This window comes from Raphanus sativus, chromosome 9 (genome assembly GCF_000801105.2).
Source record: "Raphanus sativus cultivar WK10039 chromosome 9, ASM80110v3, whole genome shotgun sequence".
Taxonomy (NCBI): domain Eukaryota; kingdom Viridiplantae; phylum Streptophyta; class Magnoliopsida; order Brassicales; family Brassicaceae; genus Raphanus; species Raphanus sativus.
In genome coordinates, this window is record NC_079519.1 from 1631824 (window position 1) to 1645117 (window position 13294).

Sequence of the window (13294 nt, forward strand, 5' to 3'; positions counted from 1 at the left end):
TTTAAATCAATTTTGATATAAATTAAATTAAATTATTATTTTGATTTGAAATATGTATATAAAGTTTAAATTTTGCTTTATAATTATTTTAGACAAATGCTATTTTTAGATAATTAGATTAGCTCATTTTTCGTATATTTTAAAGTTGACATAAATAGATAATTTTTCATAATATAAAGATTTCCAATTTTTTAATAACATAAATTCATTATTTTCATAGTATAGTGCTATCTACGATTCCAAACAATATAAAATCTTTTTTAATACTGTTATTCATGTTTCTAAACAAATCTATTTTTTTAAACTGATATTTACAAATCTACTTTTTTAAACTGCTATCCAAATTTCCAAACAAACATCTTTTTAAAATTGTTATCTATGTTTCTAAACAAACCTAATTTGTATTTCAGTTTTAAAAATATAGATTTATGTATGCAATTAATCCGAACGCATGACTTACTACCTATTTACTAAAGTTATGAATTAGTCTTGGAAACGTAATGTTCGTTCAATAAGATTTTGGCACTTAATTCAATCACCCGGTTTATTAATTTATTTAATTCCTTTTATGCAGAGATTGGGATTGTGGTGACAGTTACACGAAGGATAAATCACATTTTATGATTAGAGATATACAAATTTATTAAATTTGAGTGAATGTGTAGAGATAATATCACTGGCATGACTTGTAAATATTGAGTAAAAGTTAGGGTTATTTTCCATTTGTACTTCACTTTTAATAGAATAGATATCTTTTATTTTATTAATATTTTCTCTAATATAATCATCCAGCAGAGTATTCGAAGAATATTGATTTTGCCTTTTTAACCAAAGTGTATACATTATTTGAAGATGATGATGATAATGGACACGTCAGCATTATCTCGTTTTCTGGAAACGTAAGGTCCAAACTCAGAAGTAGACTTGTTGTCATTCATCGACCACACCCAGGACAAAACAAAAATGTAGATAAAATGATCATGCAAAACGGACCGTTGGATCTTCTTTTAAAGCTAGGTCTTCTGTTTCCCAACTTCTCTCCACAGAAACACTCGTTCTCTGCCATGGCCAAACCGGTGTCTATTGAAGTGTATAATCCCAATGGGAAGTACAGAGTCGTCAGCACGAAACCGATGCCTGGTACTCGCTGGATCAATCTCTTGGTCGACCAAGGTTGTCGCGTCGAGGTAACCATTTAAACTTTTTCAATCTTTAAATTAATATAATAGTTCGTTCAGAAACTCATAATAAACCTGAATCTAATAATACTAAAGGTTTTTTATCTTTTTTTCTTGAATATATAGATATGCCATTTGAAGAAGACAATCTTGTCTGTTGAAGACATCATTGATCTGATTGGAAACAGGTGTGATGGAGTCATCGGTCAGGTAATGAAAATGAAAATGAAAATGAAAGACAAAGTGTCTGTGACATTATGTACCATCATGTATATGAAAGTTAAAAAAAAAACAAGTTTTAAGTTGTTTTTGTTTTGTTTATAGTTGACGGAAGATTGGGGAGAGACACTGTTTTCAGCTCTGAGCAAAGCTGGAGGGAAAGCTTTCAGCAACATGGCCGTAGGTTACAACAACGTCGATGTTGAAGCCGCCAATAAGTATGGTATCGCCGTTGGTAACACTCCTGGAGTGTTGACCGAGACGACCGCTGAACTAGCTGCTTCTCTTTCCCTTGCGGCTGCGAGAAGGATCGTTGAAGCTGATGGTTTCATGAGAGGTGGCTTGTACGAGGGTTGGCTTCCTCATCTGTAAGACCCAATCTAACAACTTAGTCTTCTTCTTGGAGCCTATCTATTGTGTAGCTGAAAAATAAATAAATAAATACTTTTAATTTTTTTAAAATAGTTTAAAAAGAATTTTGGATTTCAAAAAAAAAGAATTTGACAAAAAATTGAGAAAAAGAAGTTTGAAATCAAAAGTGTATTATGAACTGGAGCTATTTCTAAGTAAAAATTTCTAGAAATTTTTGGAGACCAATACCAATGTCTCACAGAACTGTGTCCGGACCGGACTGTGTGGAAAAGCTAAGGTGGTTGTTTGGGTTTTGGTAGGTTTGTGGGGAACTTACTTAAAGGACAGACCGTGGGAGTTATTGGAGCTGGACGTATTGGGTCTGCTTATGCTAGAATGATGGTAAGGCCTCTCTGTTGCATGACATTTTGTTAATTTGAGATCCCATATTATATACACAAAAGCTTCTTTTTTTTTTACATAATTGATTTCAAGAACAGGTTGAAGGGTTCAAGATGAATTTGATCTACTTTGATCTTTACCAATCCACTCGTCTTGAGAAATTCGTGACAGGTTCTTACAGTTTTTTTTTAATACAATCTACTCTTTCTCTTTTTTTTTTCTTTTTTTTTTGAAGTTTATTATATTTGAGACAATGGTCATTATATTGGCAGCTTATGGACAATTCTTGAAAGCAAATGGGGAACAACCTGTGACATGGAAACGAGCTTCTTCCATGGAGGAGGTTCTGCGTGAGGCTGATCTGGTAATTAAAACTTATTTTGGTTTACATTTTTAGTGTATCTAAAAAAAAAACTGAACTGGTTTGTGTCTGAAAAAAAACAGATAAGTCTTCACCCTGTGTTGGACAAAACCACTTACCATCTTGTCAATAAGGAGAGGCTTGCCATGATGAAAAAGGTTCTTGTTTCTCTTTGAACTCTCTTATTTATTGAATTTTTTTTCTTTTGTTTTGTTTTTGATTGAATTTAGTTTTGCTTTTCAGGAAGCAATTCTTGTGAACTGCAGTAGAGGTCCTGTGATCGATGAGGTAGCTCTTGTCAATCATCTAAGAGAGAACCCAATGTTCCGAGTTGGTCTTGATGTGTTTGAGGAAGAGCCATTCATGAAGCCAGGGCTTGCTGATATGAAGAATGCTATTGTTGTTCCTCACATTGCTTCTGCTTCCAAGGTTTCCCCCAACTCGAAAACGTTTCCTTTGTGTATGTCTGTCTCATCAATAGATTAAAGAGAAACTGACTTATAAGTTTCTTCTGATTGATAAAATGACAGTGGACTCGTGAAGGAATGGCTACGCTTGCAGCTCTTAACGTCGTCGTATGCATTCCCCATTCCAAAACCTTTTTTATATAAAAGATTAAAATGATGAAACATTGATCATTTTCTTCGTTTTTCTTTTTTAAAATAAAAACAGGGAAGGATCAAAGGATATCCTATTTGGAGTGACCCGAACCGGGTCGACCCGTTCTTGAACGAAAATGCTTCACCGCCTAATGCCAGCCCAAGCATTGTCAACTCAAAAGCCTTGGGTAATGAACTCATTAACACAAACAAACAAACCATATGTAGTATACTTTATAGTACTCTAAATGTATATTCTTTGTTTTTTTTTTGTTCAGGATTGCCTGTGTCGAAGCTGTGAGTTAAAGAGTATTATGAAGAAGAGGAGATATGGAAGAATCATTTTAGTAAAAATATCTGATGGTCTCAAGTTGTAATGTATTGCAAAACAACCATGTTGGATCATAAATAACTCTTTTTAAGTGTTATTGAGTAATTTTACTCTTCCTGCTCTTCATATCACGTTTATCTTGGATTTTGCATTCATCACCACTTGCTATATTTGTGTAATTTCTAAGAACTTTTAGTTTAAGCATTTTGTTTCCAGTTTTAAGAATTTGTAGCCGTGGATCCAGAGCTTCAGGAAGCTTTCAATGGAGCACATAGTGTCAGCTTATAAGAGGACAAAGACAAAAGGCTATTCTTTTGGACTATGATGCCACAGGGCGTTATTGATAAAAGACCTTTCATCCAAATCTATCAACATACTGAACACCTTGTCAGGACAAGGACAATCTTGTCTTCATTGTTAGCTCTGAAAGCAGAGATACACTGTCAGACTGGTTTATTCACTGAGAAGCTTGTCATTGCTGCTGAACATGGCTACTTCCTGAGGCTGAGGAAGTAGAATGGGAGAACTGTGTGGGAGCAACATATAGTTCTTGGAAGCAAATTGCAGAGCCTGTGATAGAACTCTACACCAAAACAACAGATGGATCAACAATCGAAAACATGTAGCTATGGGGATGCTGACCCTGATTTCGGATCATGTCATCATCAAGCTAAGGAGACTTCTAGATCATCTTGAAAGTGTCCATGCCAATGAACCTGTTACAGTCAAGAGAGGACAGAGCTGAGGTGCTCGCTTGCACCGTTGGTCAAAAGCCAAGCAAGGCCAAGTAATACTACCTGGATGACACTAGTAAGATTGTCAGGTTAATGCAGGGTTTCAGCTTCTGTTTCAGAACAGACCACTCCTGTTTAAAGAACCACAGAGTAAGTAGATTCTAGTAGAGATCTTTTGTTTGTATATCACTGTAACCAAGGGATAGAGAGACCAAACAATCTTAATGAGTGAGTAAGGGTTTAAACTTCAATGGGTTTCTTCTTGTTAACATTCGACACTAGTCTAAGAAACGAAAGTAATTTCCTCTTTGCTTTAGCAACTTCCTCTTGAGATTGAATATACTCAGCAGAATCACAGCCAACAGCACATAGGGAGCAGTAGAAGTTCCCAGCATCATCGTAAACAGGCGGCGAATCCACAACACATTTCTCATGAACCATGACTGTGCAGCCATCCCTAGAGCAGAACAAGAGCTTCCCACTCTGTTTGCATTGAACGCACTTGTATATATTCTCCGAGGGATTTCTTGACAAATAACCATCGCTTCCGTTCTCAAGAGACGCCTGGGATCTACCAATCTCATCAGCTCCATCTCCACGGCCATGGTTACTTTCTTCAAACAACGCATGGGATCTACTAATCTCATCAGCTCCACCTCCAGGGCCGTGACCAAATGGTTCAGGATCAGCTATTGGAGATGTAACTTGATCAGTCTCGTTGCCATCAATTCTCATACCCTCTTCTCCCTGACGAGGCGACACTTGAGCATCATTCTCACTGGATGGTTCAATCATCTGATCAAAACAAAACGAATGTTAAAACTTTTTAAAAGCCCTTATGGTGTTGATCTAATAGTGCGTAACCATACCAGTTCCAAAGCACATTTTGGCAAGCAAAGAAGCTTGCTCTTGATAAAGGGAAGAAGATTCCACTTTGAAAGTCCCGGTGCACCTGGTTTCAGCTCTGACAATGGTATCTACCACAAGAAGGGGTTAATATAACTAAGTAGACAAAGAGTCATACTGAAACAAACAATAGAGGATTATTGTTTAGACCATATCCAATGATTCGTCCTATTTTTCACTCTAAAATAGAGTAATGAACAAAAAAAAACTTACTTTAAATATAGAGTACACCCATTTTTTACTGTATTATAGAGTACTAGTAAACATTTTTACCTTAAACTCTATTTTAGATTGAAAAATAGGGTGCTGTTAGAGATGCTATTAGGCGGGTGTCTTAGGCCGATTTTTCTAATGGCTACTACTAATTTTTAATAAATCGGTTTGAAAAAAATCATTTTGTTTACACTCTATTTGCGCCTCTGCCTAGACCGATTTTTAGAACAGTGGATAAACAAATGCAGGTAGTTACTGTTACCTCGTCGAGTATGCATTGAAGAACATGTTGACAGCTGTGGGAAGAATCAAACTCGATCTTTGACTCAGCATCGGAATTAGAATAATCAAACAAAGAAGCTAAGCATCTGAAAGCTACCATCTCATTGGTCTCTTCACCTAGATTCTCTGTAACCTCCTTCCCTCCCATTTCAAACACATCTAAACAAAAAAAAGAACGAATCTCAGAAATGTAGAATCAAATATTGCAATTTTTTTTATAATTTTTCAGTTACCGTGAAGCATCCAGAGCTCGGTTTTGAATTTCGCGATGTACTCGATGATCCGAATCCAGTTATCGAGTTCTGGATTCCCGGTTACGGAGCGGTTGTACGAACTGTTTGGTTTCGATTGGTCTTTACCAGCCGGAAGCTCTGCTGTAGACGCCATCATCGAGGACAAAGAGAGAGGACTCGCTTTAGGCGAGGAGAGACGAGACGAGAGGAGGCTCTTGACAGTTTAGTTACACCATTACTACTATAGTAACGAGAAAGATTGAAGTGAGATTCCACAAAGGCCAGGCCCATTACCAAGCCCAAACTACATCAGGCGAACTTCTTTGCTTCTTAATATACAACATACCGGTCGCATGGGGCCCAAATTCTCAAAATATAACATTAGGCAAACTTTCTATGCTTAAATAGCAACATACCGGTCAAATGGGATTAGGACCATTAGTTTTATTTTATTTTATTATCATGAAGTTCTCACTCGAAACCCATAATTTTTAAAGTTATATTCAAAATTTAGAGTTTTTTATGTTTTAGATAAATCTCATCTGTTATTTAATGTGTATTTTATAAATATTTTACATAATAGATTTTAAGAAATTTGTTGTGAATTGGTGTTTTGGTGTAGTTCTTAATTAAAAGTATGAGAATCAAACTCTCATATTTACAGATAGGAAGGTTCAAAAAAAAAAAATTACAGATAGGATTCTAGAGTTTTATATCAGTTAAAATCATAGCAACTTTATCCAATTCGTCCAAAATCATCTAAGAATTTAAAAATCAAACATTTTCAAATAATATTCAACTATGAGTTTGAAATGATTACTATTAAAATGATAAATTAACTGTTATTCAAATATGGATCACAAAAAAAAAAACATTTTAAAATTTAGTGTTATTGAACTTTGCATTCCATTAAACATTCTAAAATCCACTGTTATTAAAAAAAATTCAAGTTAAAGATTTTATAATATTTTAATTGTTTTTAAAATGTTTAAAAGATATTTTTTAGTTATAAAAATAAAAATTCAAATCACATTGTTTTAGATGAGATTCTAAAATTATTTTTAAAAAATTACATCTAATTCTTAAATTCACCTAAATTATCTAAAAACTCATTAAATATCAAATCAATTTAAATATCATATTCAATACATCCCCCTTATATCCTACTATTTCACTATTTATCTAACATATCGATCAAATTATCATTTTCACATGTTAAAGAATGTGAATTATAAAAGAAAAGAAAAGAATGTGAACTATTTTTAAAAGTGAAGATATACAAATAATACAAATACAATGACTCCACACATAATATGTACGCACCAATACGGTTAACATCGACAATGTAAATTCACAATGCACGACACTTGTTTGAGTTTGTTTCTAATGTGTTAAATATACAACGATAAGTTTAATTCTGCCATTATACTGTTTATCTGATATATAATACTCCCTCTGTTTTTAACAAAACAAAAAATTGTTTAACAATGTAAGTAGTTTTAATATTTCATGGTAACTTTTATATTTATTAAATAGTGTGTGACCAATTAAATAATATTAACTATTTTCTTATTAGTTGAAGTAATATATTAAATAATACTTTTTAACAAATAATTTTCTTTTTTAATATTAGTGTTTTTAGCTAAAACTACTTGCAGTTTGGAACAGATAAGGTATATTTATTAATTCATACCTATCAAGTTCATCGCTTACTAGGTAGATTGTGGAGGAATCAACAAAGACGCATTGCCAGAGATAAAAGCAAATCAGCAGAGACACAATTATTAAAATATAAACAAACTTATTTACGTTTATTATCATAAATTTTGGCATCTTTTGACTTCTTTTGGATATTAGTGCAAAGCATCTCCTTTGGAGATCGATGGGCATATATCATAGTACCTTGATTACCTATTAAATTATTTGATTGGCCTACCATTTCGTAGGTTCACAATTTCAAAGAAATAATCGACTTTTTAAAAGGAAAAATATATTATATGTAGTAACTAGTAGCTAGCCTACTAGGACCACTGTAACAATAATCACTAAATAATCCATTTTTAGCTAAATAGCTAATATATTTAGAACGTATGACTAGTAGGAGTTCATTGAGTATGGTACGGGAGAATATGAGCTTAGCTGCTGATTAGTGAATTACTGAATTAATATCAAAGTTTTTTTGTGTAATGAGGTAACTCAAATTTAGTAGAGAATTTAATGTTTGCAAATTAATTAGTTGTATTAGTTTTAAATCATCAATAATTATTATTACCAAAACTAAAATTACACTATAACAATGATATATTTTGCCTAGTGAATATCTTATAATGTTAAGATTCTTATTTATTAGAAAATAATACTTTTTAACTGCTTTAAAGAAGAAAGTTCACTTATTTTACAGCTAAAATTTGTAACAGCTTTTTCAATTCTAGTTTTTGTTACAATCTTTACTCTTTGTTTTTTATTAAACCTACCTATTTTTTAAAAAACATACCTAATTTGTTTCGGTATGATTTATTTGTTCTAAATAAGCACATGTTGCAGCACATTCTTGTACTATTCTTTTACATATACATATACATGTTGACAAAACATATAATTTGGTTTGTGCTATTGTCGTCGATATTAGTTACTATCTAATTCAACCCACATACAATATGTTGTTGACAAAAAATTGTATACATAATTACATATACATACATGTTATTCAGTTTTAGAGGGTTTACGTTTGGTTTTATGTGGGTATAGTTTTGATCTCTTAGTTGATCTCTTATATATTCGTCAAAATCTATTTGAAAGTTTGAAGCAAAAAAGTTTCAAAAAAAAAGTTCAAGCAAAATCTGTTACAAAAAAAAGTTGGAAGCAAAATTTGGTGTTAATGTTTTGTTGCTTTTGCATGTATATATATATAGAGTGAAATTTCTTTGTTTGCAAAAATGTTTTGGGTCTTTCATATATAAGCTTTTCAAGCTGGAAACTAGGACATGGTAAACCAAAATCTTTACAAGCTGGAAACTAGGACATGGTAAACCAAAATCTTTTCAAGCTGGAAACTAAGACATGGTAAACCTGTTCTTCTTATGAAGAGTGATTTTGACACCAATTGCTAAATAATAAACAAAAAATCTTAACTAGTATTCCTATTATTATTAAAATGGATATAATATAAGCACTACGCGTTTAGTGAATGACCTATATAAATGATAGGCATCCAAGTTTACATTCAAAGTATAGAAGAAAAGAGCCAAATCATAATGGGAAAAGTAGAGATTGTTCTTAATTCACTTCCTATGAGTGGAGGAGATGGTCCCAACAGCTATTCTAAGAATTCCCAACTGCAGGTTTCTTTGTCAGTTTATCTTTTCATATTTTACCTATCTATTCTCTTCGCCATATTTTATAAAACTAGGAACTTCAAAAAGATGTATTATGAATTGGTTTGTTACATCTCATTTAACAAACATTTGATTTGATTGGTATACTGCTGAATAAAACAGTGAGCTATAAACAAATTTCCGACAAATATAAAATGTTTAAAAACCCTGATATATAGATTTTTTATTTTTTATGTTTGTAACTGAACCCTGATATATAGATGATGTTTCATTTTATATTAGAAATTGTTATATATAGCAAAATTAATAGGTGATGCATCATTCTCTACATTTATACTGATTTAGCAATCAGGAAAGTCCCTAAAATTGGAAAAAAAAGAGTTACATTTTTCAGAACTCATTATATTTTTGTTTCATAGATTTATTTTAGTTTTCTTAAATCATTTGAAACGAGTTGGAGTTTACGTTTATAATAATTGTAAATACATGTGTTATATATATTAGTACTTATTTTTTAAAATGTATACTCCAAAATATTGAGATTTTCATAAAATATGAAGAAAAAGTTTTGAAATATTTCATTTTCTAGTGTAAGACACTTCGAAAACAAGATTAATCTAAGAAAATGATCAATCGATCTTTGAATAGACATATTACTAGGCTGGCTATTCGGATCAATTGGAAGCCCATTACTTTAAAAGAAAAATAGAACTTGACTTCATTTTCATAATCTCTTACTATTGCCTATTGGTTCCTTGTTATGTACTTTTTTCTGTAAAATAACTTCTGACGATATTAAAATGTTCAGAACTCATCGAGCCACACAACAACAAAAACACCGAAGATTACTAGGCGGATTCATTGTCTTACGAAAAGCTAATCTTTAATTAATAATTAGCTAAATATAGAAGAAACTATATTGGTCTGGATCTCATCGGACATTTAGTTCAGTCTGTTAACTGTCTTCAATTGGGATAGCTAGCACGTCTTAAAAATACGAAATATCATCAAAGTAGAATAATCTTTTGACTGCTTTTGGTGTGGACAGAGAAGATCAGCAAGTTTATTGAAAGAGACAATTGACAAGTTGATAACGGAGAAACTTGATGCAAAAACCCTAGTCTCCGACTCCAACACATTCTGCATAGCTGATCTTGGTTGTGCAACTGGACCAAACACATTCTTTCTCGTCCAAGACATCATCAAATCTGTTGAAAACACCTTAGAACCAAACTCCACAAAGCCAGAGTTCCTCGTTTTCTTCAACGACCTCACAAATAACGACTTCAACACTCTGTTCACCTCTCTCCCTCAAGACCGTAGTTACTTTGCGGTTGGTGTCCCCGGTTCTTTCTATGGCTGTGTTCTTCCTCAATCCTCCGTTCATATTGTTGTGTCGTTGGCGGCTACACACTGGCTTTCAAGTGTTCCAAAGGAGGTCTTGGACAAAAGCTCCGAGGCATGGAATAAAGGAAAGGTTCACTACTCAAATGCGGCCGAAGAAGTGGTGAAGGCCTATGAAGACCAGTTTGGTCGGGACATGGAGAAGTTTCTAGAAGCTAGGGCTCAAGAAATAGTGAGTGGAGGTCTTTTGGTTGTTGGAATGTGTGGGATTCCGCAAGGAATGCCTTTCTCCAATCTTGCCGACAGTATCATGTATACTTCCATGGCTGATGTTCTCACTCAAATGCAATCCCAGGTAATTCTTCACAGATCATCTCATACATGTAAAAAGACTCTATAAATCAGATGTGTTTTAATGTTGTAAAAGTTGTGAATAACTCGAATTACTCAATACACCATACCAAAAAAATGGGTTGGTTATTTGCCAAAGAAAAAGTCTGAGCAAACCTCCTCCATGACACCAAGACCGTCTTTTGCATCTATAACTAGAGCAAAATAATAAAACTCTTTAGATTTTTGGTAATATTATATAATATATATATATATATATATATATATATATATATTCTAAAAATAAAAATATGTGAACACCTTTATTTCTTTTTGGACACCTTAAAAGCAAATATGTGAACACTTAAAACATAGATTTTGCACATGACATTCAAATAGCAGTTTCTTGAGGGATCCCATATACTTGTACAATTGTTGCAGTTTCCTTATTTTGATTAAACCACTCCTACTCCTACATGAGCAAAAAAAACTAACAATGGAACTTCAACGTATATATGTCCCTCTCATTTCTTACCAATAATGGCTTTGCTGAGTTTAGTGAGATGGTCATGTAGGGTTTGATCAGTGAAGAGCAAGTCGATACCTTCAACATACCAATCTACTCAGCATCGCCTGAGGAGGTGGCAGCCTTGGTAGAGAAAAATGGCTGCTTCGCTGTTGAATCTATGGAGCTGATGGACCCCACCACATGGCTTAAACGGCCAATGGACGTGGAGGATGTAAGGCAATGGATGGTTTGCATAAAGGCCACAATGGGATCTCTCTTTATCAATCATTTCGGTGATCATCTCCTAGATGACATCTTCGACCGTCTCACAGCCAGACTCGTTGGACTCACCGATAAGGTTGAATCTAGCTATCGTGAGAAGGTCATGTTGTTCTTTGCGTTGAAACGAAAATGATTGTCCTTTTCTTATTTGGAATGCTTTTTTTTGTGTGTGTGTTTTTGTTTGATTGTTTGGATTGGTTTAATCCGGTTGTTGGATCAATTGGTACAGTTGTGTGATTCCCTATTATGTAATGTTGGGTTTTCTGAGTATTAATTGTATTGTTTGTGTAATTCAAGATTTTCATTTATAAAAAGTATTTTATTTCTAAAACTAACTATGATACCTTCGTGTTCATTTTTTACACACAAATTCATTTTAAATGACCAATATTGTTTGTGATAAAAACAACCTATATGTTTTTTCAAAGTCCAGTCAATAAAATATGTTTAATAGTTAGGTGATAGATAGAAACTTATTATCTAGTCGGTTGTACTATTGTTATCCATGTACCATAGCTTGGATTGAAACTCAATAATATGTTTGTATGAGTTGTGAACGCCCAACAAAAAAAACAATAGGTGGTCCTGTCGCAAAAACAAAGTAGATGGTCCCGAATGTATTTATAGTTGACGAATATATATCATAACAAATAGTCTAATAGACCTATAAAATCAGTATATAAAAAAATAAAAATGTGGAGAATAACTATGCATCATAGTTATTTAAGAAATCTATACTATTAAAAGTGAAGTAATCTTGAAAAATCGACTTATATAAGTTGTTTTGGACTCTTTCATTTTTTAGTCCAACCTATTACGTATAACAAATTCTTATAACTAACCTTAATAAGATTCTCTTTCATTTAAATAAACCTATTACTGTTATTGACTTTAAATGTTACTATAATTTAAACTGTTGACTTCTAACATTTTAAATATGTGTGTAAGAAAGATTTGTATAAACCACTATTTCTATTACTAATGTTTATATAATTTTTTTGTATCGAATGATGGTGTGAAATTAATTTAAAACAACATTGTACCTCATCTATACTATTAAAAGAGAATCATTATCAAAAAAATTACTTAAAAAATTGTTGAATCCTTTACTAACTAATTATTTTTCGTCCAACTATTTGAAAAATTGATTTGCGGATGCGGGTTATGAGTTTTTTATGCGGGCTTAGTATGAATTGGTGGATTTTGGATCGCGGCTACCCGTCGATCCACAAATTATTTAAAAAAATTAAAATTAAAAAAGTAAATACTTTTTTTAAATACAAGAATTTAAAAATAATAATTTAAAATTTAAGTCATGTATAATTTTTTATTATAAATATACTTTTATAGTAACTAAATTAAATAATGATTTTTAAAATATGCATATGACCCACGGATAACCACAAAATTAAGTGGAGCGGATGCATGTACAATATTATTTGTTTGTAGGTTGTGCGGGTCATATTTTTAACCAAAACAAAGTTGAAAATCCGCAGGTTAGCGGGTCAGCGACGCAAATTCGACCCACAACTCAGCCTTAACCGTGCGTATACCGGATCAATTTTTATATTATAATATATTTTGATCTAAATTTATACACAAATATGATTACAAAAATATAAATATAATCACAAAAAAACAAATAAAAAAAAAAATAAAATAAAAGAATATACCCGCCCTTTTAAA

At 32.5% G+C, this 13294-nt stretch overlaps 3 protein-coding genes across 3 annotated transcripts; 2 read left to right on the forward strand and 1 right to left on the reverse strand.

Annotated features, from left to right (window-relative positions):
* Nucleotides 1–950: 950 nt before the first annotated feature.
* On the forward strand, nucleotides 951–3562 carry LOC130499974 (glycerate dehydrogenase HPR, peroxisomal-like). Its single transcript, XM_056994619.1, has 11 exons — nucleotides 951–1187; nucleotides 1305–1388; nucleotides 1503–1765; nucleotides 2069–2150; nucleotides 2249–2321; nucleotides 2423–2514; nucleotides 2595–2669; nucleotides 2755–2940; nucleotides 3042–3086; nucleotides 3184–3298; nucleotides 3389–3562. Exons 1-11 carry the CDS (start codon nucleotides 975–977, stop codon nucleotides 3409–3411), a joined length of 1251 nt encoding a protein of 416 aa, XP_056850599.1. The 5' UTR covers nucleotides 951–974; the 3' UTR covers nucleotides 3412–3562.
* A 772-nt stretch (nucleotides 3563–4334) lies between these two features.
* Nucleotides 4335–6045, reverse strand: LOC130499975 (uncharacterized). Its single transcript, XM_056994620.1, has 4 exons — nucleotides 5810–6045; nucleotides 5557–5735; nucleotides 5045–5152; nucleotides 4335–4970 (listed from the first exon to the last, which is right to left on the reverse strand). The coding sequence occupies exons 1-4, from the start codon at nucleotides 5964–5966 to the stop codon at nucleotides 4416–4418; spliced, it is 999 nt and encodes a 332-aa protein (XP_056850600.1). The 5' UTR covers nucleotides 5967–6045; the 3' UTR covers nucleotides 4335–4415.
* Nucleotides 6046–9052: 3007 nt separating this feature from the next.
* LOC108827313 (loganic acid O-methyltransferase) lies at nucleotides 9053–11899 on the forward strand. Its single transcript, XM_018600686.2, has 3 exons — nucleotides 9053–9150; nucleotides 10193–10843; nucleotides 11394–11899. The coding sequence occupies exons 1-3, from the start codon at nucleotides 9064–9066 to the stop codon at nucleotides 11739–11741; spliced, it is 1086 nt and encodes a 361-aa protein (XP_018456188.1). The 5' UTR covers nucleotides 9053–9063; the 3' UTR covers nucleotides 11742–11899.
* The last annotated feature ends 1395 nt before the right edge of the window (nucleotides 11900–13294 follow it).